This window comes from Leuresthes tenuis, unplaced genomic scaffold (assembly GCF_036924035.1).
Source record: "Leuresthes tenuis unplaced genomic scaffold, fLeuTen1.0.hap1 SCAF_9, whole genome shotgun sequence".
In the NCBI taxonomy this organism is placed as follows: Eukaryota; Metazoa; Chordata; class Actinopteri; order Atheriniformes; family Atherinopsidae; genus Leuresthes; species Leuresthes tenuis.
In genome coordinates, this window is record NW_027325363.1 from 24,801,188 (window position 1) to 24,826,463 (window position 25,276).

Below are 25,276 nucleotides of genomic sequence, written 5' to 3' on the forward strand. Positions count from 1 at the left end.
TTACCAGCAGAGGACAACCACTTTGAGGACTTGAGTGGCGTCATATTGATGTTTGAACTTCAAAGTATATCAGTTCAATCCTGATTAATTTACATTCACACAACAAATCACAGCATATGTTAGAAAAGCTTTAGAGGGAAGGCTTAACAATGACCTAACAACAAGCTAGAGAATTTTTTTTTAAAGAATTTTCCTTTGATGACTTCGTGTTGATAGTTGAGACAAATAATTCTCTACTAACAAGAGGAAGCACTCAACAAAACCAGATTCAGACTCAGATTTAGACTGGTCTTGCACTGATAGGAAATAAACTCTTTATTGAGGCTGTAAGACCAAAAGCAATTCAAGTTACCGTGAAAGCAACTGAAGGAACTAAACAAGTTGGAATACAAAGAGGAATTTTAAGGGAACTGAGGTGAAGAAGAGTTATAGAACGAAAGTCATGTTGCAGATCAAGACGGAGCGCTTAAAGAGATCTAATCAAGAGCTGACTAATAAGCACTTTTAAGAAGCTGAAGTTGAAGGGCAATGATTTGAAGTTGCAGTTGAAATGAGAGCACATAAAACAGAAGCTGAAGTGGTTAGCTAAGTTGCATTTGTAAAGCACTTAAATACACTTATATCTAGTCATGTCTGGTTTATCTCTTGTAGTTTCCAACCATTACAAGTATTACCTCGCTATTTTTGTCATAACTTTATAACTAACAGCCTGTAAATTCAAATAACAGCACTGGTTAATGAATGCATATACACCATGCATGTACACATGTAAATAGTTATCCAGGGGGCCTCTTATGTAAATGTACACGCACAGCGTCATGTACACACACATATGGAATCGTCTCACCGCTGCATCCTAAGCAGCAGAGCCAATCAAATTTGCTTAATGAGACATCTGGCATTCTGCCTGCATGTGGATGTCAAGCCCAGAAACAGCTGGGCCTTTACACACACACACACACACACATGCTCACATATTCCCTTTCTCTTCTCACACTTTAGCAGTGCTGCTGGAGTCGGTAAAAGACTGACAAAGATATGCAGTGATACACACGGAATCACACATCAATTGGGGCCATGCAAACACACACACAGGGCAAAAGAGTGTTGATGAAAGAGTTGCGGTCTAGGCTTTACTGGTCAGTACATAATGTCACACACTGACTCTCCCACACGCAGTTCTTTCACACATGTGATATATTATGCATACATGAGTGTGTGTAACACACTCACCAAAGCCATAAATTAGATATATGGCGACGTCGGCTGCAGAAGAAGAGGGGGTGCACTTACAAGAGAAGAGTGTGTGTGAAATGAGGAGGGAGGGGGGCACAGATGGCTGTGGCCTGAGGCATTTGAGGTACTGCAGCTAAACATGGAGACTGTAACAAACACACACACATACACACTTAAAACTTTGTGTGTGTGTGTATGTGTTTCAATGTGGATGAGGAGGAGATGCTCATATATATACAAAACATCACAAACATATCTTGTATGTGGAGTAAGAGCAAAATACGAACAAATCCCAGGTTTCTCAGCACTGTAGCAAGTCCGAGCTCTATTGAACCATGTATTCATTTAACTCTCAGTAGTGATGATTTCATGATCTTCTTCAACAGTACATTTTTTCTATTGGAGAGAAGATTCATGGAATCTTTCCTACCTTTATCACTGATGTACACAGCAGCTTTAGAAGTATCCTCAGAACCAGATTCATATTTAGACTGTCCAGTCGAACTCTCTAAGCTAACAACAGCAATAGTCTCTTCTAAACCATCAACTTGTATTTGACTACAAGCCTGTCTTAAGGACATAAAGACTCAGAACTGTCTGCTTTTAAATTCAAACAAAACTGAAGTTGTTCTCTTTGGACCTGAGCGCTTCAGGGAGAAATTATCTAGTTATATAGTTACTCTAGATGGTATTTCCTTGGCTTCTAGTTCTACAGTGAGGAACCTTGGAGTTATTTTTGACCAGAATTTATCATTTGACGCACATATAAAACTGGTTTCTAGGACTGCCTTCTTTCACCTTCGTAATATTGCTAAAATCAGGAACATCCTGTCTCAGGGTGATGTAGAGAAACTAGTCCATGCATTTGTTACTTCAAGATTGGACTACTGTAATTCCTATGTCCCACATATTCTCTGAAAAGCCTCCAGCTGATCCAAAATGCTGCAGCCAGAGTTCTGATGAGAACTAACAGGAGAGATCATGTTTCTCCAGTTTTAGCTTCTCTTCATTGGCTCCCTGTTAAATTCAGAATAGAATTTAAGATTCTTCTTCTCACTTATAAAGTTCTTAATGACCGAGCTCCATCATATCTTAAAGATTTAATTGTAAGGTATTTTCCTAACAGAGCACTTCGCTCCCAAACTGCAGGTTTACTTGTTGTTCCCAAAGTTTCTAAAAGTAGAATGGGAGGTAGAGCCTTCAGTTATCAGGCCCCTCTCTTGTGGAATAAGCTGCCAGTAAATGTCCGGGAAGCAGACACCCTTTCCACTTTTAAGATTAGGCTTAAAACTTTTCTTTTCGATAAAGCTTATAGTTAGGGATGGCTCAGGTAATCCTGAAACATCCCATAGTTAAGCTGCTATAGGCTTAGACTGCTGGGGGACCTCATCTGTCACACCTTTCCTCACTTTGCTCTCTTTTTCCCCCTGTTTAATTTCACAATTGATTTTATGTACATGTGACATTATTGTGATTATTAACGTATGTTTCCCTGTTCCAACAGATATCCTTTGAATGGCGTTATGGTGTTTTTCCCCCTTCTTTTCCCTCTTTTCTGTCTTCTCAAACCCCAGCTGGTCGAGGCGGATGGCCACCCTTCCTGAGTCTGGTTCTGCCAGAGGTTTCTTCCTGTTAAAAGGGAGTCGTTCCTTTCCACAGTCGCCACAGGCACGCTCAGGACGGGAGATTGGACTGAAGACAAGTTTCGGTGCAATCTGTTGGTTTCCTTAGCTAGGATATTAATTTTTTGAATTGGCTCTATATGAATTAATTGGATTATGATTACAATGAATTGAATTCCAATTGGCTTGAATTGGACTATATTACTTAAGTGCCTTGAGATGACAATTGTTGTAATCTGGCGCTATATAAATAAAATTGAATTGAATTGAATTGAATCTGTCAGGGTATACTGCAACAATCACCTGATATCCACTGGGATCAACTCCAGCCTCATGACACTTAACAGAATAAAGCAGTACCAGGAAATAGTTTAATGAAACTGTAAAAGATGGAATTAAAAGGTGTCTTATACTATTATGAAATTTTTTCATCATTTGGACATGAAACTACAAAAAAGCACGTGTGTCTACTGGTTAATTCATCAATCACTTTCATTGTTTATATTTTATACTGATTTTTCTTCTGAAGATGTTGTTGTTTCCTTCATTTTTTTTTTACTGTTTTTTTTTTTTTTACTGTGAGCCGAGTACTTTGCTTCATTCCCTTGATGTATCTCATGTTCTAAGATGATAAAAAATTTATTGAATCCTTTTGTTATTCTCCCACATCGCACTTTGAATGCCCCATACCTGTCCTGCTCTGTTTCACTCTAAGCTCTACAACCATCTTAAATCAGCTTGCATGATGTGCAGACTTCGACTGCATCTTTACTATCCTGCTCTGCATTGTCCTCATCTGTCACTTGTCGCCTCTAATACATGTTTGTGTCTTTGTCTTCACTGCAGCCTTTCAGGGGCCGTCGCCATCCAACAGCTTGCCTCTGTCACGGCTTGTTCACACACCCACAATAAAACTTTCTCTCTTTCTTTTCTCTCTTTTCATTCATTCTGGAGCTCCCAAATTCCCTCCAGTCATTCAGTTTCTCTCTGCAGTGTACCTTCCTCCTGCATTCCTCTGTTCCTTTCTCTTTCTCCGCTCCTCCCTCTCCTTACTTCTCTCGCTCCCTCCCCCTCCCCCTCCCCATCTCTCCCACTTGTCCAAACTCTGACAGGTGTGTAATTGAATGATTAATGACCACCAGAATAACCCTCCTCCCACACACACACACAAACCCTTTATGTTAACACGTGATTGTACATATTTATATGCACACACATAAATTCAGGCTTGACAAACACAGGTTTGCACATTTTCATGTTACACATGTGTATTAATTTGCTTCAATTGCCTGAATGGTCTTATTCAAACCAGTAGGAGTCTTGAAATGGTGAAAACATTATAAAGAGTGTAGCAATATGTGTATGTGCAATATATATGAAGACCTTCCGTCCAGGGCCAACACAGTGGCACTGATGCAAGGGAGCTCTTTTGAAATGGTAGTCACATTATGATCCTATCTAAGTAACAATAATATTAGAATATTGAACATAAAAAGGCTCTGTTTTCTTTTATTTTCTTATAATTAAGATTACATGTCTCATATAGGAGTAAAGTAATAAAACTTAACACTCTACTGCAGTAAAACATACAGCTCGCTACAGTACATATATTTGTCACTGTTTTGTTCCAATTATCCACATAAAGTGTAAATCTCATCCTATAATGGAGAGAAAAATTGGCCAATACACCTGAGCAAATCAAAAGCTGAGACTGTGATCATGAATGATATTATGCGACAGGTCTGAGCTCTGATGTGTGACCAAAATGAGTGCAGTTCCTTTTTATTTTTGCCTGAGATGTAATGCAGTCGAAAAAACATTATTTCAAGGAAAACTGAAGTGCAGAACGCACACACACACACACACAAAGCTCGATTTTAGGACAATAACAACATCAATGTCAACAATACAACAGCAAAAGCAAAAAACGTTTCATAAGACAACAAAACCAAAAACAGAAAACAAATACAACTAAACTAAAAACAAATAAAAAACTAGAAAACACAAGAAAAGTAAGAACACAGCACAATAAAAAAGAAACATATCTAAGAAAACTTAGGAAAATATAACACACAAAATCTAAAAACATATAAGCTTGAAAAGAAATCAAAGCTAACTTTCATAAGACAACATCTCACAAAAAAAAAAGAAAAAACATTTTAAAGAAAGTGTTTTCTGAAATGATGTTTTCTTCTTTTACGTCATGTGTTGGGCCCTTCCGGGCCACCACAGGAAAATTTCCAAGGGTGGTAGCATTAGTTTTATTAAGAACAGAATACACTACAGAGTAAATCAACTGGTTGGACAAGATGCAATACATTGTTGTCTGGGACGATGTATCTTTCCGCTTATCTCGTTTGGTCCAAAAGTGGTTTCATAAACACCCACAGTTTGCAGTCTAGAACCTTCTATTGTAATCCTCCGTTCTGAAACCCAACCCTAAAAAGGGTTTTTCTCTCAGAATGGTAATGGAAGGTTTACAATCGTTGGCCAAGCCCTTAAATCAAAATGTAAGCCATGACGGAGACCTGTGATCAGATTGATGCAGCATCTATACATGGAAGGGCTCAGCGTTCAAGAAGGTCTTACCATGTTGCTCCTTTTTGTCAGAATATAGCCTGTGCCACATCACAGGCCAGATCCAGCTAGGCAAGAAAACAATGTGTAGTTTTTGTTCGTTTTACAGCAACTGTCAGAATATCTATTTTTTGTCTCCCCATCTGTGTTTGCTAAGCTTGCAATGGTGTTCTGAATGTTCTGTTCTGATGATCCGTAATAACTGTCTTGAGTATATGGATAGAAATGCAATAAATAAATGTTTCTGTCCTGGGCATTTTCCCTGTGCCTCTTTTTAATTTTTTTTTTTTTAGGTTCTTCATCATCTTTGTTATGAAATCTGCTGAGCTAGCTTTCAGTCAATCAGCACTGTTCCTAAGGTAGAGTGAGACTCTGAGTGGGACTTTTTGCAGACTGTCCTCTGCCCTAATATGTCCCCATGGAATGTTTGTTTATGCCAGCCGAAATGAACTTGTGTTACTTTAAAGGAAACCTTCTTAAATGATGTGTGATGTTGAAACCCATATGAGTCGTGTGTACTTACGTCTTACAAGATACCCTTATAGGTAAAAAAAAAGTTTAAAAAAAAAAACAATTTATTGTCTTATTCTTCTTCACTGTCACTTCTTAGCTTAACTCCCTATTAAAAATCTTACCATGTCAAATGTAGAACTTGTTGCTTTTTTTTGGGAGTTTTGGGAGTCAACCTGTGTTTTTTGAATACTCAAAATCCTTCCCTTCGCATGAGGTGCAAGCGTCAAAAACTAACACCTCCATGCAAGCATAAATAGACTCTAAGCTGCTTCAAACTCACCACAGACAGAAGGCAGTGACATTCATCTTGTCAATTCAAGATAAACGAATATTCTTTAAGATATTCAAAATATATTTTAAGTGGATACTATGAATTAGGTTGCAGTTTTTTTCCAGGACGTTGATACAATAGATTTTACCATTTAGTTTTCAGAGTTCTCTTGGTGAACAAACACTGATAACTATGGCATCACTGATCCTGAAATGAATTATTTGATTGATCTTCCAATTGAAACACAACCACTCAACCTCCTGTGCTACAGGCACCTCATGTGAAATTTTGTCATGTGAAATTCAAAGGAGGTATCCAGCTCAGAACCACATGAAAAATAAAGATAAATATACTCTTTCCCACAATAATATCTCCGGAAAACCAAAGTTCAATTTCTAATTCTCAGAGGTCATAATGAAACAAAAGCTGCACTTCTTTACATGACAGTGAGGTTTAAAAGCTCACCAGGCAAACAAGCCCGTGAGGAGGTGAATGAGGAGGTGAGTAAAAGTGAGGCCAACATGGTCAGGGAGCGAGCATGTGAAAGGACAAAGAAAAGAAAAGTGGAGGGGTGCTGGGGTCAGGACTTGGGTGCCAGGGAGAACAGCCATTTCCTGTTGACCTCTTTTTGAACTCTGGCCCATGACCCACCCCTCCCTCCTCCTGGTCCAGGCTAAATGGGGGTGTGGTGTTCAGTGTTTGTTGTGTGTTTGGATGGATATAGGGTGGCAAAAGGTGGAAATTTGTATGGATGTTTGATGGCAGAAGGGATGCAGAGCAGAGGGGAGGAGAAGGTTATGGATATGAGTGCATCGCGATGCCAAGGGAAAGCTTTGATGTGTAAATGCAAAGGCTGTTTTATGTGTGTGTACTTTTTGACTAACCATTTTAGCCACAATTTCACGTGATAAATTAATCAGAAAGAAGAATGTGAGCTCTGACCTGTGCTTTAAAGCATTTGGAAAAATCTGACTTCTTTCCTTGCTGTGATAATCCCAGCCTGTGTGACGGATCACTGCAGCTGCAGCCTGAGGCCTCCATCAGAGATAAACAGATAGTCACAGAGGATGGAATGACATGACTTATGATTGTGGAAAAGGAGGAAGATTGGACTATTTTTCAAGAAACGCTTCCTTTGAAGTTAACGGTTGAGATCTTTGTTATGAATGCTTGAATATCTCAGGAGTAAAAAAACATTCCAAGTGGTATGAAGTAAATCAGGAGCACAGAAGCAAGAAGTCTGAGCATTACATCTGCCTCACATTTTTGTTTATTTGACTATATGATGATGGTCTGTCTTGTGTGTACTTACTCCAGCATATATCACTGTGCACAAAACTTCTCTCCTACACTCCTTATGTCTATATCACTCTGTGCTATTAATGCTGCTCAGACCTACCTTGTGTGAAAACAAACAAAGAACAAACTTTAACAAAACAAAGACCCTAAAAACTGACATGCAGGTCTCTTGAGCAAAGGAAGTCATTGTACAATCCCAATAAATGAATAAAAAACTGTAAAATGTAAACAGAATGCAATGATTTGCATCAAACTGATATTCTGTGCACAATAAAACAGAGAAAACACATTCAATTTTGAGATTTTTTGCTACTTAATGAAAAATATTAGCTCATCTTGAATTTGATGGCAGCATAATGTCCCAAAAAAAACCTGGGACTGGGGAAAAAAAAAAGTCTGGCTCCTAAGAATAGAATTTGAAATTATTCTCCTCACATAAACTTTTAATGACCAAGCTCCATCATATCTTAAAGATCTCATGATTCAATATTTTTGCAATTGAGCACTTTGCTTTCAAACTGCTGGTTTACATGTGATTCTTAGAGTTTCTAAAAGTGGAATGGAAGAATTTTTTGTTACCAGGCTCAGGTGGCCCTGAAACATCCCATAGTTATGTTGGTATACTATACTGTTGGTATACCAGACTGCTGGGGGATCTCCCATGATGCACCTTTTCTCACTCTCCTCTCTTTACATTCCATGTACATATGACATTACCGTTGTCATTAACTTGTGTTTCTCTTTCTCAGCAGGTATCCCTCGCCTGGTGTTATGAAGTTTGTTCACCCCTGTTTCCGCTCAACCCCTGACTGGTTGAGGCAGATGGCCGCCTTTCTCGAGTCTGGTTCTGATGAAGGTTTTTACTTGTTTGAAGGAAGTTTTCCTCTCCACCGTCATCTCCCACATACTCAGGATGGAGGACCGAATTAAAAAGAACGTCTGATGCAATCTATACATTTCCTCAGCAATTCTTTTTAAATTAACATTATATGAACTGGACTGTTGCAGATTTTAATACATTTCTTAAAATCGGATTATAATTGGCTTGGATTGAATTGTTTCCTCCAATTCCAATACCTTGAGATGACATTTGTTGTGAATTGGCCCATATGAATAAAACTGGATTGAATTGAAATTGAAAGGTATGTGGTATTAAAAAGAAATAGCTGGTAGAACATGTTGCAGCTAATTAGGTTCATTGGCAACAGGTCAGTAAATGATTGGGTATTTTAAAAGAAAAGAGCACCTTTGAGAGGCAAAGTCTCTCAGAAGTAGAAGAAAAGTAGCAGAGGTTTAGGTTTTCTACACAAAACTCCTACAAGTTATGGAGCAATTTCATAATCATGTTCCTCAAAATAAAACAGAAAACAATTTGAATAGTCCATCATCTACAGCACACAATATCATAAAAAGAAAATCTGAAGACACAAGGGTGACAATTTAAAATCAATAATGGATGCCCAACATCTTCATCTTCTGCCTTCAGGCAGCTTTGCATTAAAATCAGGCATGATGCTTTCATGGAAATTCTTGCATGGGCTCAGGAACACTTAAAGACATAATATTCTGTTAACACAGTTCACTTTGCCATCCACAAATACAGAGTAAAGCTCTAGCATGCCAAAAAGAAGCCATACGTGACCAGGATCCAAAAAAAACACTGTTTTCTTTGGGCCAAAGTTAAAATGGATGGTGTAAAACTGTTCTGTGGTCAGGCGAGTTTTAAATTCGTCTATAGAATCATGTATTGCATCCTCTGAACTAAAGAGTAGAGGGACCATCTGGGTTGTTGTGAGTGCTCTGGTAAAAAACTTGCATCTCTGATAGTATGGGGGTGTGTTGGAGCCTTTTGAACCAGCAACTTGCACATCTGGAAAGCATAATCAGTGCTGAAAGGTATATTCAAGATTTAGAGCAACTTTTGCTCTTACTAATATGACAACTTTTTGAGGAAAGGCATTGCTTATTTCAGCAAGATTATGCTGAACCGCATACGGTATCTATTACCACAACATAGTGTCATAGTGGAAGAGTCTGTCATGGACCGGCCAGCCTGCAGTTCAGACCTTTCAACAACTGAAAACATTTGCTGCATCCTGAAATGCAAAATGTTACAAAGCAGACTCAGGACTGTTGTGTTTTTGTAATACTCTGTTGGACAAAAATGGGAGTGGAGTATTGTGATATGATGTTAGTGTATTCAGTTTTTATTTACATATAAAGCATCCCAACCGACTTGGAATTGGGGTTGTGCAGTTAACAATAAGTGCTGTCCTTAACTAAAATGCATACCCTTGTAAATTTTAACTTCAACTTAGAAATAATGTTGTACAATAAGCAGGATACTATATGCATAGTACATAATAGTTTAAGAGGAAGAGACCTCAATATTATCATCCACTCAATCAAGTTTGACCCTGTGCATGTTCAGGACAATGACTGAATCAAACTTAAGATTCTGTGCAATCAGTTTTTTTACGAACTGGCATTCTATGAAGGCCCTGTGATGGGCTGGCGACCTGTCCAGGGTTTACCCCGCCTCTCACCGCTGGGTATAGAAAATGGATGGATGGATGGCATTCTATAAATACTATCATACTGAATTGAACTGAACGGAACTGAATTAGACTATATTTGATTAGCCATGATCTGAACTTTACTTTCTCTGAAAAGTGCCCTGAGAGGACTTTTGTTGTTAATAGGCGCCACATAAATAAGCCCAATTGAATTTAAAATCAAATGGGAGCAGTTATTTAACTGTACTGAAGTAAAATGTCTTTGTGTGTCTTATGTGTGACCATCAGTCTCTGTCTGTTGGTCAGCATAATCAGACAAACGTTACCAGGCCATGAGATTTAGAACAATGATGAAGAAAGGGGCAGAAGAATAATCGTCCGCTTTTGGTGTGATTGGTTCCTCTTTAAATAATGAAGTGGGGCAGCGGCATTGATGGAGGATGCACCATCTGAGTGCTCTTCTTATTTTTTTTGCTCTTACTTCTGCTATACTCAGCTCTCTGTTGGTGTTACATGAGTTTCAGTTTTGAGATAGTGGCATATCACCTCTATAACATTTTATTGCATTGTGTCTGTTGGATCATTTTTCAAGTTAACACAAACTTTATTAGATAATGCATAATTTATCTATTTGTCAAGATGTATACTGTTAACATACAATGCATTCAATAGCATAAAAGCTAAACACTTAAGTAAAATGCTATTTTATTGAATTGTTTTAACCTTATATACAAACAATTGTAGAGTAGATAAATGAGACTAGATCAATTAAAAATTTCATGCATCTACTTTCTACTTATAGACAAATGATAGAAAGCAATCGATAAACATTTTTTAAAACCCTATTCTCTACTATTTAATAGTTTTATTACAAAGATCACATGGCACAAATCTTTTATTTCCTATTTTGCTTTTGTGTACTTATATATCAAATGTCATGCATACCACCTCCTTGGAGGATATTTATTTAGCAACAGGTTCTCTGTAAGCAAACAATATTAAGGACAGTTGTGAAAAACATATAGTATGGAACTGGGGCATTGTGACTGACTCACTGACCAGCTGGTTTAAGGAACTTAAAGCGACTGTAGTGTCTTCTAGTAATGCAAAATACATCATGTTGAATGGTTAAGCTGCAGGTTGAATCACACCACACATACAAACAAATGACAAGTGACAAGTTTTACAAAAAAACATTTTAATACTTTAACTGAATTTCCCATCGTTATCATCCGGAAATACTTTAGCGGTCTGAGCAGAGTGGAGAGGGAGCTAAATGTGTAAAGAGTCCTTTGGCTGCAGCTCCCCTCACCCACCACTGTGACACTCAACACTGTATGAGAAATGCTCACAGAAGTTTGTGTGTGTATGTGCTGAAATGGCTTTCTGTGTTGTGTTTGCTGATGTATGCGTGCGTGAAAGTGTTTGTGAGTGTATAGGAAAAATCCTAAGGTAACGGAGGCCTGATGGCGTCTTAAGGAGGTCAGTGATACAAGAGCGAGGCAGACTGGAAGTCATTCATAGTGTTTAGCTTCATGCTGAGGAAGAGCACTAACATTTCAACAAGCTCATGTGAAGCTGCATCTGCCTGGAGTGGCACACATAAATACAAAAATAGAATAGGAAAAAAAATTAAAAAAGCTTAAATAAAGTGTGTGTGGACAGTCGATGTGTGCAGGAAGACGGGGAATGGGTAAGAAGGCAGGTTCCCAGGATCAAGTCCCATTCAGTAACAACCTTGTGCGGTTGCAAAAAGTCTGTGAATGAATATTCATTTGTCTCTCTGATCCGATCAGCAGGCATGATGGGAAGCGTAGTTTAAAGCATGTGCCTCACCCACAGGACACAGTGGAGAAATTTAAAGAAGAGGAAGCACTTCTACTCTGAGAGAGGTATGGCTTACACCTGTGGGTTCAGACTGAAGTGTGTGAAAGTGAAATGTTTGCATGTGTGTGTATGTGTGTGTTAACAAGTGGAACTGCTAGGTCATATTGAGGTCAGTGTCTTTCAGTGGGGAATGTAAACGTTTGGAGCAATGTGTTATTTGTTCTTTAAATAATGTACTGTATGAGTCATTACACATCCAGGCTCATACACACACATATCCCACCCCACACACTCACACATTCATTCAGTAAATTTCCCACACACACCAACTCCCTCAACAGCTAGTGTGCATGTATGTCCAGTCCTTGGGCGAGGAGTGGCTCTGCAGGGTGTGCATGTGGCGGAGGATGGAGCAGCATCGCTGGGTGAGGGTGTGGTCCGGGATAAGAGTGGAGGGATGGTCCTGGGTGCGGAGGGTAGCCTGGCTGGGACAGCAGAGCGCCGGGGTAGTCACCTTGTAGAGTGGGCATTCCCTGGAGACCTGGTTGGAAGAAAGATGTTTAGAAAATAAAAAATAGATATGGTACAAGTACAATACACACTCAAATCATTTGGCCTTGATGGTCCTTTTGGAATTTTCAAAGAATGAAGAATAAGGTTTTGTTTTTGTTAAATCAGTAATTAAATTCTATAAAATTGCTCTGACGCACATCGCAGAAATAAGACTCAGACGTTTTACACATATTTTCTGCTCAAAAGTTCTCCAATTTAAAACACTATTAAGTTTAAACTCGTTATTATATTATACTATTTTCTCAATATGCTTTTCATCTTAAAACCAGCATTTTGTCCCTGATTGACATCGAAGTCCATGTCTGATGTTCTACCTTTTGTTTACTTTTCAATGCACAGCACAGGTTTTCCTTTTTGTTTCCACTTAGGCAAAAAGATTTAAAACCTTATTCTATGAGTCATCCTATACAGAATCTTGTTCAAGTCTTAATTAAAGATTAATGTTTACACTGAATAAATACAATAACATCCAGCCTTCTGATTAAATCTTTACAGGCTTTCACTAAAATTCTAGTAGAAAGTATTTGGTATTCAATTAAATTGCATAATATTCCTTTAAAACTTGAGTCCCAAACTGTACACAAAAAAACTGTAGTCCCTATCCCTAGAAACCACTTTTAACATGATGCTAAATACCTGGTGAGTCACTCTTTAGTCATAGAATTTACCCTAAAGACTCAACTCTGTCCTCTCATGGCTATGTTATTTTCTCTTTTATCTATGTATCTTTTGCTCATCTTTGGTATTTAGCCCAAGGCCCATTGACTCCTCCTGGGGACATGAAATTGTAAAAATGTATATACATTTATGGAGAAAAAGAGATGCAAAAGTAATTTAATGAAACAGCTGCACTCTGCAGTTTCTTATAAATAGGAGTAAGTAGTGCATCTGTTGGGGACTGTTTTCAGCAGCATATAATTCCACAGTTTGTGCTCTGGTGAGTGTTTCCAGCAGCAGGATGGCGTTTGGGGGGTTGAGTCAACTATAGTAAACTACATTGTTTGTGTTTATGGCAATTAAATGATGAGTCAAAACAGCACGGCTCATCTTTGTGTTTTTAATGCCATATGGCACAAAGGAAAAAATATATACCTGCAGTTCTAAGCCCGAGGTGGGCCTGCCCGTCAAGCCCGTAGCCCCCAAGAGCTGCTCCCTCTGGGCTGTAGGGACCACCCTGACCTACGAGATAACACACACCTTCAGACACACATATACACTCGAATACACACTCATATGCTCACTAAGGGGTTTTCTAACTGACCGACTGAACACCAACCTGAGCGGTTTGACTGGTCAATCATCGGTTGAACTATTCTTCTCCTGGCATTGATGAACCTGCACAGAGTGGATGGGGGGAGAGATATAAAGTATGTGTTTCAGACAGACAGTGAGAAGGATGGACAAGGCCAGCCGTTAATGGAGAAAAAGGCTGAACGGGAGACTATTAACCTTTTCCCTTTTACAACCACTTAACCCTTTCAGAGGGCAGAGTAAATCAAAGTTAGGGTAGAGCAGATATCGATCAACCCTGTGATAATAGATTGATCTGCTTTGATCTCGCTCTGTGTGTGTACTGCTGCAGAGGTATGGATGAAAATATGCCAGAATGACATATAGAATTATTAAATATTTTGTTTAACATGTAATGAAGACTAAAATTCTGATGTAGAGAAAAAAAATTTTTTATGAAAGAACCGTTAAATAATCACCACGGAAAGTATTGGCCAATTGTGTGCATGTGTTTAATCTATGTTGGCTCATTTGTGGCTGGAGAGTGACTGAGAAACTTAGGTGCAGTAAATAATCTGATTATTAGATATTGATTTGCAATTCTGTTTCATGAGCACGGAGCAAATGGATTTTACTGCGCTGCAGCTTGAGTAAAACTGCTTCGCAGGGCATTTTCCTCTCCATCATGGGATATGCTCCAGTGAATTAGATTATAATCCTCTCTGGAAGTCTTGTAAAGGTGATACCTTTAACCAATTAACTGTTATTCACACTGAATATGCACAGTAGAAAAAAAAAGCTTACATAAGTCGTCAAAAATAGACACAATTAATGCCGGCACCAGACGATTACGCCTTATATCTTACTGACACGGCTGAAGCCATGTTGTTCATTTGAAAGTTGATGCTTTCTATTTAAACAAAACAGTCTAATTGATTATTGATAAACCACAAGCCTGGAATTGGTACATTGATTTAGGAGTGCACTGACCAGTTGTTGACCTGTAAGATGGTCAGCCCCGTGTCTTGCGACAGCTGCTTCTTCTGCTCCTCTGACGGGTATGGGTGCTGGAAACACAAGGCGCACATGTAGAGCCAGGGTTGCACAAATTAAAGCCAGACTTTGAGGTGTGACACTGGCGGCAGCATACGAACAAGGAAGAGAATCCTTTTAAGGAAAACTGAAGCTTCAGCTCAAACCCAGACCAAAATAATGTGTGTGAGCCCTCATTGTGAATTCTGATGACACTCCATCTGAATTCCTCTCTACACACAATTTAAAGAGTCGACACCTCATCCCCATTTCAGTGTTTCTCTCCCTCTTCACACACACACACACACACATATTGTAATAACTGGAGTGAGGCAACATTTGACCTGCCTCATTTAGTAGCTAATCACTAATCTAACTACCTCACCCACAATTACACACTCCATTTCTATCATTTCCACAACGATTTGACAGTGAGCATATTTATATAATCACTTAATCCCCAGATTTTAATTTAATTGAATTGACCTCCATTATACACTCACTTCCCCTCTTTGTCTTTTCTTGTCTGTGACATGTTCCCCACACTAAATCCTCTCTCGCAGTAATTATTCCCTGACAGTGAGCAACACAGGCTATCTTTGTTTAGTCAAATGTCTACAATGGTGGTCTTAATTACTGTCTAAATCTAATACTTTCAAGTGTAATCATTATTTTTATGCAGCTGAAAGCTCACCGAAAGGTGCTGAAAGAGCCATGCTCGCATGATGTTCGTGGCCACTTTAGGGAAGATCCCTCTCTTCTTGTTGTTCCGCCTGTCTCTGTCACTCTCGTCCTCTTCTCCTGTGCTGGGAGAGGCCACTCCTCCATCAAGACCATCGCCTGCGGGAACACCACCAAGTTATGGTGTTTAAGTAAATACATGTATGGGACCCCTATTAAGGCCCAGTTGGTGTAAGGTCAGTGTGCTGATTTATTTAATTGCTTTTAATGTCATAAACCTAAAATGTGCGACATATACATGAAATGTATTTTTGAAAATGGTAAGATATGACATTCACTATTTCTGAGAAGCTGTATTAATGTCTTCTGCTTGTTTGGTCCAACTAACAGACCTAAATACAGATTCTATTTGTGACAGAACAGCTAGTCGCTTGAAGCTAAAAGCAGAGAATGTGACTGACCTCAAGTGACTGACTATCAGGATACGTGTATTTTATTACACAAAATCTGAAATAGAAGCTTTATTCAACATACGATTATTTATTTATTTCTACTACTTTATAGCTTGGGCATGTGTACACCATTTCTCTGTTCTGTGACATTTTATGAAAATAAAATTAATATATGGGAATCCAAAAAATTATTTGAAGGCATTTGCGTTTTCCTTCTGAATTGAATTGAATTGAATTGATTTAAGTTTAAGCTCTGGCACCTGACTGGGATGCCTAGTAACGGCAAGGTTGGGGTCTTCATTCACAAGTCCCACTAAATTGCATTTTACCTTTGCACTTGACACTGAAACACAAGTTGCTTCTAACTGCAGCTCCATCACTGTGTGTGATTGGGCAAATGAGAAACACGTTTCAAAGTGCTCTGTAGAACATCTAAAGTTAAAAGGTGTTATGTAAGTGCAACCACTTACCACTTTGTGGGACTTGGCTGTGTGTGAATCGTGTTGCACATTTGCTTACACCTTTATTTTCTTGCATGAATCCTGACTGTACAATGCAAGGCTTTCTCACTCACACATTGTACTTTCAATTTGAATGCATGTATCTGTCTGCATATTTACCTGCGTCACTGCCGTTGTCTACTGTGCTGTGTGAGGGCAAGCCACACGTGCCTGGTGTCCCCAGAGGAGTTGTGGCGCATTCATCTGGCTCCCGTAACCACGATGCATTCTGCAGAGGAGAGAGAAGGAGGGACGATGAAGGCAAAGTGGGGAATTCGCAGCAGGTGAAACATGGAAACGCAATGGAGTTTATCCTTTTTGGACAAATAGTCTCACCTGCTCTGACAGACTAGTGCAGGATCCACTGAAGTCCTCCATGTCAGACTTGGACCCTCCCTCCCGTTCATCCAGAACAAGGTCTGTGGGCATTTTTCCCTTCAGGCAAGTGATGTAGCGATGGCAGAAATTATCACACAGGTCATGCACCTTGGGAAAACAAATGAATTCTCATCAGGGCATACTACTGACACCAGTTAGTAAGCAGAGCCTAAACAGACCACAAATAATGATAATGACATAATACTGACAATAATTTAATTCATTTGACTGATGCGTTCACAACACAACCCATCTCAAGACACTTCAAAGAAAAACTAAACACAATCAATGCATGTTCAATGGGATACAGTCCACTTCAATCCAATTATAAACTGCTTTAATGTAGCTAATTGTGATCTAATAATTAATACAATATAATTTAATGCATTACAATCCAATTTGAGTCAATTTCTTAACTTCACACCAATGCATTATAATTGTATCCCTATAATGCTTGTGAAATATTTGCCATAGTGGCTGTAGGTTACTTGTTTATTTATATTCATATATGTATTTATATTTATATTAGGTCTGTTTAAAACTTCAGATGACTTGAGGAAGCTACACTTTCCCACAAAGACCAGAAATAATATCAAAGCATTTTATATTGTATAGTATATGCCAAATCATGCTGTATAATATCGTATTTTATAGTGTTGTATTTTACGGCTTAATATATCATATTGTATCGTATTGTATTGTATCTAATGATAATGTATTGTATCGTATCATAATGTAGGACTTATTGTATTATTCTGCATCACAAAGGACAGGTTCATGTCTTAGAACAAAATAATGATGTGCATTTTCTTTCCTTTCACAGCCAGATACATTTTCTTTCGTTCCCATCTACATGAATAGTATTTATAATATAGAGATGTTTAACAACTACATGTAGCTGCTGGATGATATACTTTCCTACAAACAAAGAGCGCTCAGTTAAAAACATATTGGGATATAACTAACCTTCTCTAACTCCAGTAAATGGAACCGAAGAACCTGTATGGCCTGGATCATCTGTGGAAAGAAAGGTCAGAGCTTAATTTTGTGGATATATCTCACAACGTAATATGAGAAAAGTGAGTTTCTTATTTCAGCATGTCATTTGTTGGTGCATCATACCAAGTTGTCCAGCTCAGGATTGGAAGAAAATATGGGTTTCTCTGAGCGAATCTGAAACACAAATCCAGCCACTTAAAACAAATCTAAAAACCCCAAAATCTACCGATGTCTGATTTGTCCTCCTGACCCTCACCCACCTGCTTAGCAAAGGCTGCGATGTCATCGTTGAAGGAATCGGAGGAGCAAACATCACTGTGATTGGTCATCCCGGGGAGGTGGGCGGTGGCTGAGAGTGAGGAGGAGTCTCGAGGGGAGCAGGTGGCCAGCTCACACTTCTCAAACACTAAGGCCAGCAGTGGAAACAGTGGGTGACTGCCCACACACATACACACACAGAGACATAGATATACAGTTAACACACTATACATAAACACAGTAACAGTTGACATAGTGTACGCACGATACATTTACAGAATGTGTCACATGAAACTTTATGCAACTGTGTTTATGAAACAGACAGCTGTAAACACTTCAGATGGATTCTCATGTTCAGCATGGTAAATATATTATGTTTGTTAATCTGCTACAAGTGTGCATGCAGTATAAACAGTTTCTTAACCACTGACATGCCAGACAAATCACCGTACCCATATATCTGGTCTTTGTGGTGTTTGAGGGAGTCAGGGATGGTGTGTCCATACTGCGGGGGAGGAAGCCCCCTGACGTCGTCCCCGTACCCCCCCACCGACATGCCCTCCGACCCTGAGTAGTGCACCAGCTCTTCATACTGAAACATAATTACATGGAGAGACAGAAAACATGAGACACATTTGACATCTGTGGCTGTCTGACATCAAATCTTACTGTGATTTTATTATACAGCCAAGCTGTCCGGGGGCCTGAGCAACGCAGCCTACTGGATGAGGATACAGTGAGCAGACCTGATGAGATTTTATGATTTAGCAGAATTTGCATGTGTTGCAGGGATTTTGTGCTGTCGTTTGATCAAAAATTAGCAAATTTCTTCCTGTAGCTGCTGGTATTGTCTCCTCCCTCCTGAACTCAGACTAGACAGGAGTCGTGCAGAGACCTCCCTTGTGACCTGCTGTGAAAACCTCACTATGACCCACTCATGCACACACAGACACACTAACATAAGGAATCAGACACACATATGACAGATAGAGGGACACACACACACAAACAAATCCACAGACAAGCATACACGCTGTAGTTCTCTGAGCATATATGTCTGACTCTGTGTGTGTGTGTGTGTGTGTGTGTGTGTGTGTGTGTGTGTGATGTGTCTGTGAGCTAATTTGTCCCTGCCTGCAGCTGCTGTCTGTGAGGCAGCGTTGCTCAGGTCAGAGGATCTGCTTCTGTTTCTCTTTCTGTTGGATTAAAGGGACTCCGGGCGCAGTCCCACAGGGCCACTGGGATCACACACAGACAGCTCCTGCTAAGTGGCCTCACCCGCACACCTTTCCCTTCACTGTTATTTTAACCAAGTCATAAAAGTTATGATGTGCTCAGCCTAGTTTTTCTATGGAAACTGTTCCCAAGACAGGCTGCAGCAAGATAGGTTTCCTTGAATTTTTTACGGAAATATGAGCTGAAGGTGACACACAGTGACTCAGTTCTGATATTTGGAGGCATTAGGATTAAGACAGTAATTCAAATTACTTTGGAAGCTTGTATGGCTCACAAATAACTTTAGCTTTAAATAGCTTTAGAGTCTTGTCAAATTATTTGTCAAGTGTAAAAGTATTTAAACTGTACATGATGTACAGCAACAATGAAAAACAGATATAAAAGTTATTTTCTGCATTCTCTCTTTAATAAAAGAAAAATTAAATCATTTTTTCTTCATGTGCATGCACTGTCCCCAAATCCCTTTCTAGAGCCCCCTGAGGTCTCCAGACCCCACTTTGGAAACCACTGTCCTAAATGGCTTATCAAATTGTTGCATTTCAGAGTCCCATATGGCCACCCGGATCACAGAAAGCACCTGCTCTGAGGCCCCGGCTCGGGACACCTTCCAGTTTTTATGGAGGCTGGCTATTAACACAATCACCGCTATCAGATTGCGCGTCTCTTTTTACGCATGACCCCTATCGAATTTCTTTGCGTCAAGCGGATCAAAGCGCGTAAGTTTAGATGACAAATTCCGCGAATTTTACCCCGTTTTAAGAAAAGTCACGAAGCCGACAAACAGATCTCTGATAGGCAGACAACATTTTCATTATGAGTTTAAACTTTGTTATCTCAGACGAAAAGTTATTTCCAACTGCTTCATCAGGATGGTGGGATGATGATATGTCGTTAAGGACGAAACTTGGTCCCTCTACTTTGTTTCGTATTGTTTCCCGTTAGTTCAGTGAAAGTATAGCTGAAATAATGGGCATTAAGTCTGTTTAAATTGTTAAAACATCTAGATTTGATCAAACTGTTATGGTTATCAAGGAAAACGTCTCATTTGTCGAACTGAATTTCGCAGGAATTTGACTTCCAAACGTGGAAAAAAGTACAGAAACCTATTCAGTTTTTTTCTCGCGTTAATTTATGAAAGAAAAGTGGAAAAAAATACGGTTGATTTGGAGTTCTTTTAAAGCAAAAATGATGTAGTTGTGTTCAATCCTAAATTTCCCAGTTCCTCTGCCTTTAACCGAGAGAAGTAAAACTCTAACAAATGAGAACCAAGTGACTACAGTCATTCAAGGGATACTTATTCACACAAACGTTGTTTTTGACAAGGAATTTCTTAACTATTTTGGTTACTTGAAATGTAAAAACTTAAAGACTTTACGGATCAAATCACTCCAACACTTTGTGGATGAAACGAACTGAACAGTACTTGTTGCAGATCTGAGCGCTTGAAAATAAGTGAACTTCAGTATTGTATAGCTCACAGAGTATATAAGTGAGTTATCCTGAGAGGACGATTGTTTTTCCTTAATTTTTGTTTAACAGAGTCATACACTTTTCGATGGTGTTTTGAATATATAAACTATCACTCTAACACTCAATTTCCCTTTACATAAGATCATGCAAAAGATCACTGCACTCTCAGTATCCATCCAAATATGATCAATACTGTTTGGATATATTTTTTTTTAGCCTAAATTCAGTTTCTGAGCAGTTGGTGGTGGATGTGACTCTGGTAGAGCATGTCTGCCTGCTAAAGCTCTGTCAGCACTGTTTGTCTACAGCAGTGATTTTCTGTCTGCAAAGTGTACATCTCTAATTGCTGTCTTCTCGGGAGAGGGCTCAGTCTGCCTGCTGCCCGTTAGCCTCTTCCTATATTCCTCCTCCTCCTCTGCCACCACCGAGCCTCTGAATCGCTGTAGCAAAAAAACTGACCTACTTACCGAGTTGAAGAGCTGCATCTCCCCTGCTCTCCTCTGCCTCTTAATGACCAACTCTCTAACCCTTAACTGACTGGCATTAAACAACTAGAGGACCTGTTATGATAAGGAGAGGACGAGATCTGAAATCTAAATCAACAGCTGCCGCTCGAGAAGTGACCTCACTGAAGTGACTTTCCCCTTACGAATGGAGAAATTGGGGTTTAAAAGTTTATATTCTTTACCCCATCATAAAATGGCCAGAAAAAAACAAAATGTATTGGTATATGCACAGATTTTAAAGTCCAATAAATGCATTTCTCCTTCGGGTTTTCCCTAATAAGTCCATCCCGGTAACAGCCCACTGGTCTCTCTAACGGGCCTTGCGTTTTTGTGGCTGCTAACTGTGCATGCGAACATGACTCTCAACCATGTGCTCCTATTATGATGATTATCATCTCCGTGGTGATAACCTATGAATTATATCATCCCAAGCAGTTTGTGCTAAATAACGTGGAAAAAATTAAGAAGAAAATCAGCAGACCTACCCTCTTCTCCATGCGACTCGACAGCCAGACCTACACCGGAGATGATGATGCGCTCCTCGGCTAGTCCAGCGAGATTTACTCCCTTCCTCTGCTTCTCGGCTCCTGGAAATCAGAGCGCATTTGTTGTTCATATGCATCAGTGATTAAGTTGTAAACAAGATCAACATCAAGACAGAAAACCCCCTAAAGGATTAAACAAAAAACATTAAGTGGGCAGAGAACAGTGGAGATCTGCTCCTGCTGTGTGTTTACTCCGCGTCCATCGCGTTTTATATTACAACATAATGATAGGTCTGGAGGTTTTATGGACGACTGATATCCTGAGAGCCTATTGCCTATAATGGTTTACAATACGCTGAGAGGTAATAAACGCTTTAACTAATTCTCGTAGTCTATTAAATGCTATAGGCTGATGAGTAATAGCCTACAAGGCTCCAGTAAATTGTGTGAAATATCCCACCGAGACGTAAATATCCGCCGTATCCAGTCCTGTTCGGGCCGCGTCCGGTGCAGTCCAGGGAGCGGGGTGAGAGGGAGCAGCGGCTTCCTGCAGCGCCTCGCCTCCGCCTGGTGCGCCTCTCGCTCCGGATCGCAGAGCGTCGGGATGCTCGGTGCTGTGTGCGGGCGACAGATAGTCTACACAGCGTCCAACCCCTTCCTTTTTGGCTCTTTGCGCTCGCTGTCCGCGCAGCATACGGCGACAGGCTGGAAAATGTCACGGCCCGGGATGAGCGATGGTGTTTTCAGCCTCAAGAGGGGAGAAGGAGGAGGAGACGAGGAGGAGGAGGAGTGGTGACTCTGGTGGTGGCGGGTTGCGGGGAGGTTTCTGGGGGTCAAAACGCGACGGGATCTCTTGCCCACCTCTACCCCCCCAGCCCCTCCCTCTATCTATCCATCTATCCATTCCTCCTCCTCTTCCTCCTTTACCCCTCCTCCTCCTCCTCCTCCTTATCACACACACAAAACGCAGGAGAGGACCTGCTCAATTGTTTTTGTCCCTTTTCATCTCAAGCCTCCTCCGAGGTCTGAGCTGATTTCATCCCTCCATCTTTCCCTTCCTCTTCCCCGCAGCTGCCCAATATTCATGTCTGGGTGGAAGAATCGCAATCAGTCAACGAAAGTCAACCAACAATTATTAAGCTGGCCATTAAAATCCAACACACACACAGCCAGGAAGCGTTTCATGTCAAACAAAAGGCTAACTTTAAGTATAGATGGTTTGTTTACGCTTTGAATTTACGTAACTTATGCCACCGCCATAGAAATCTTACAAAATGTTGGTTTGCAGGACAGAAGTTATAATTTAAGGTTGATGTTAAGGCTAATTGGGGTAAAATTACGCTTTAATTAAGCTGCTTCTCGTTGTGGGTCATAAATAAGTTGGAAGCGTGCTTGTTGACAAGGAATTCACTGACAGATAGCTTTCAAAGTGTTATATTGTTTTTCTAGACACCTATTAAAGGGCAGCCGTTTGACGGAGCCCAAATGTCACCCTTTGGCTCTCTTCTTGTTGATTGAGAAAAGAGAGAAAACTAAAAGCGTTGATGTGAGAAAGTTTCATTTTAACCAAAGAGAAAGAGAGAGAAAGAAAAAAAAACCTTTCACATGTTAGTGGGACAGCTAAACTCCCAGTCTTGTGTTGTAAATTACACCTAAGTAACATAATAATTATACAAAACGCTCCTCTTTCCCCGGTCCCGCTGTGAGGGGCCAACAGGCGGCTGCACTTCAATCAGCAGCGGCTTGGCGGGGATCAGCAGGCCGGGGCAGGCGTCTCGGTGGGCGGCATGCTGTTTCACGGCAGAGCCGGCTGTGACTGGGCCCTCCAACGTCCTTGCAGCCAGGGGTCTTTCAACTCTGCTGGGTGCTGATTTCCTACGGGAGTGATCACAGCGCTCAGCCCCCTCCTACACTGAGCCCATAATACATCCATGGAGCTGTGTCAATGGGCTGGAAAAGGCGATCCAAGGCTTGTTTTGCCTTCAACAGGTTGAATGAAAAGGATTAACACAAAATAATTCGTGTTTACAGGGATTTACATACCTTTTTTCTTTAACCCTTCCACGCCACAAATATATTATGTTGAACCAAAATTCAAACAAATTCTTTAACAGATGTGATTGTTTTTAGTGAGAGGAATTTGATCATAAATCTTCAGGCTTTGGAACATTTATCAAACAGGCTGTTATCTAAACACGAAGATTACACTCATTAACATCTTAAACGCTTGACGGATTAGTCATTATCATCACATCACTAGCTTTCACACACCTTCTCCTATAAACAGCACAACACATTTGATGACACATATATGACAGGAGTAACTGGGCTGTCCTAAAAGAGCAACGTTTGATTGAAATGCAGCCATGAAAACAACTGCATTAAGTGAAAAAAAACGGAACGGGATAAAGGATAAGATATCTTATCAGTGTCACTCAGTGTTTTTCATGGTAGCTTTTTGTTGCAAAAGTCTCTGTCTTTATGGAGTTACACTTCAACTTTATCCTTCTGTTAGGGCCTCAGCCTGTTCAGAAAACATATTATAAACTACAAATACACTCTATCTGGGGTCACGTTTGGTGTAGTCTACTGGATTATCATATTTTGATGTGTCACCCATGAATATTAAGCACAGAAATTTCAGTTTATTTGGAAATGAATGCAAGTCTAGAATATTTTAATAAATTGTCAGAAGTTATTTAGGCACAGCAAAGTAGCTCTCATGATGTTGTAGAAAATTGTCAGCAGAAGTTCAAGAAATTGACAGATTTAATGTATTTAACTAAATGAAAAAGAATAAGGTTTAATTTTTTGATATGACCAGAGTTAACCACGAATTATAGTTTTGTTTAAATTCTAAAAAGGGACCAGGTTTTCAGCTTCTTGTTCACAATGGCTGAAGCTTGCTGACAACAATTCCAAAGGCTAAGACATAATGGCTTAAGATCTTGGCGTCCTTGTTTCAACAGTTTGTAAGTTTATCACAAACTTTCACTGTCATTAAAAGGGTAAGAAAATGTATAGGAAGTAGCACTAAGAAGAAGCTCCGTGAGAAGTCAATGAAAGTTGATCGGGATTGTGCCTCACAAGTCAACTAAAGTGCATGAGACTGATGTGGAGGAATAGTGGTTTCAGTCCATGTCATCACACACTTCACACTGGTGCAAATTGACGTTCATGTATGAAGATTAAAAAGGATGCTATCAAAAGGTGCAAAAAGGCAAGAGTGTTGTTTGTAAAAACTTCACTTAAAAAAGCTTGACACTGACTGAGGAAATGCTCTGTGGGCAGAGGAACCCAAATACAGCTCTTTGCTAATGCAGTGAATCAGCTTGTTTTTAGGTGACATGATGAAGATCATAAGGAAAATAGCCTTCCTACAGTAAAACCTGGTGGAGATTCTATCTTGTAGTTGAGCTGCTTTGCTGTGAGGCATTAAATGTATGAGCGGAATGAGGAAGTCACAAAAATGCAACATTTTAGAATGAATTATGTTAAACAGAAAAAAATTGTGTTTTGGGTGAAGATCTCGATTTAGTCAGTGGGAGTATGACTACAACCCACAGCAAAAAAACTGTTGTAATCAGGTCATTTTTTATACCTGAAGAAAATCCC

General features: G+C 39.8%; 1 protein-coding gene across 1 annotated transcript; it reads right to left on the bottom strand.

Moving 5' to 3' along the window:
- Positions 1 to 11,215: 11,215 nt before the first annotated feature.
- Positions 11,216 to 22,506, bottom strand: meis3 (myeloid ecotropic viral integration site 3). Its single transcript, XM_072391775.1, has 13 exons — positions 22,122 to 22,506; positions 21,662 to 21,763; positions 18,417 to 18,556; positions 17,967 to 18,141; positions 17,830 to 17,880; positions 17,674 to 17,724; positions 16,666 to 16,815; positions 16,450 to 16,558; positions 15,391 to 15,536; positions 14,655 to 14,731; positions 13,711 to 13,769; positions 13,527 to 13,613; positions 11,216 to 12,402 (listed from the first exon to the last, which is right to left on the bottom strand). The coding sequence occupies exons 2-13, from the start codon at positions 21,671 to 21,673 to the stop codon at positions 12,203 to 12,205; spliced, it is 1,257 nt and encodes a 418-aa protein (XP_072247876.1). The 5' UTR covers positions 21,674 to 21,763; positions 22,122 to 22,506; the 3' UTR covers positions 11,216 to 12,202.
- Between the last annotated feature and the right edge of the window lie 2,770 nt (positions 22,507 to 25,276).

Bases quoted from the DNA above. Each gene is read 5' to 3' on its own strand.
- meis3 (XM_072391775.1), bottom strand. The intron at 17,881-17,966 runs GTGGGTGAGGGT...TTTGTGTTTCAG, and splicing joins TCGCAGCCTTTGCTAAGCAG to ATTCGCTCAGAGAAACCCAT. The intron at 16,559-16,665 runs GTGAGACTATTT...TCTCCTCTGCAG, and splicing joins GCACTAGTCTGTCAGAGCAG to AATGCATCGTGGTTACGGGA.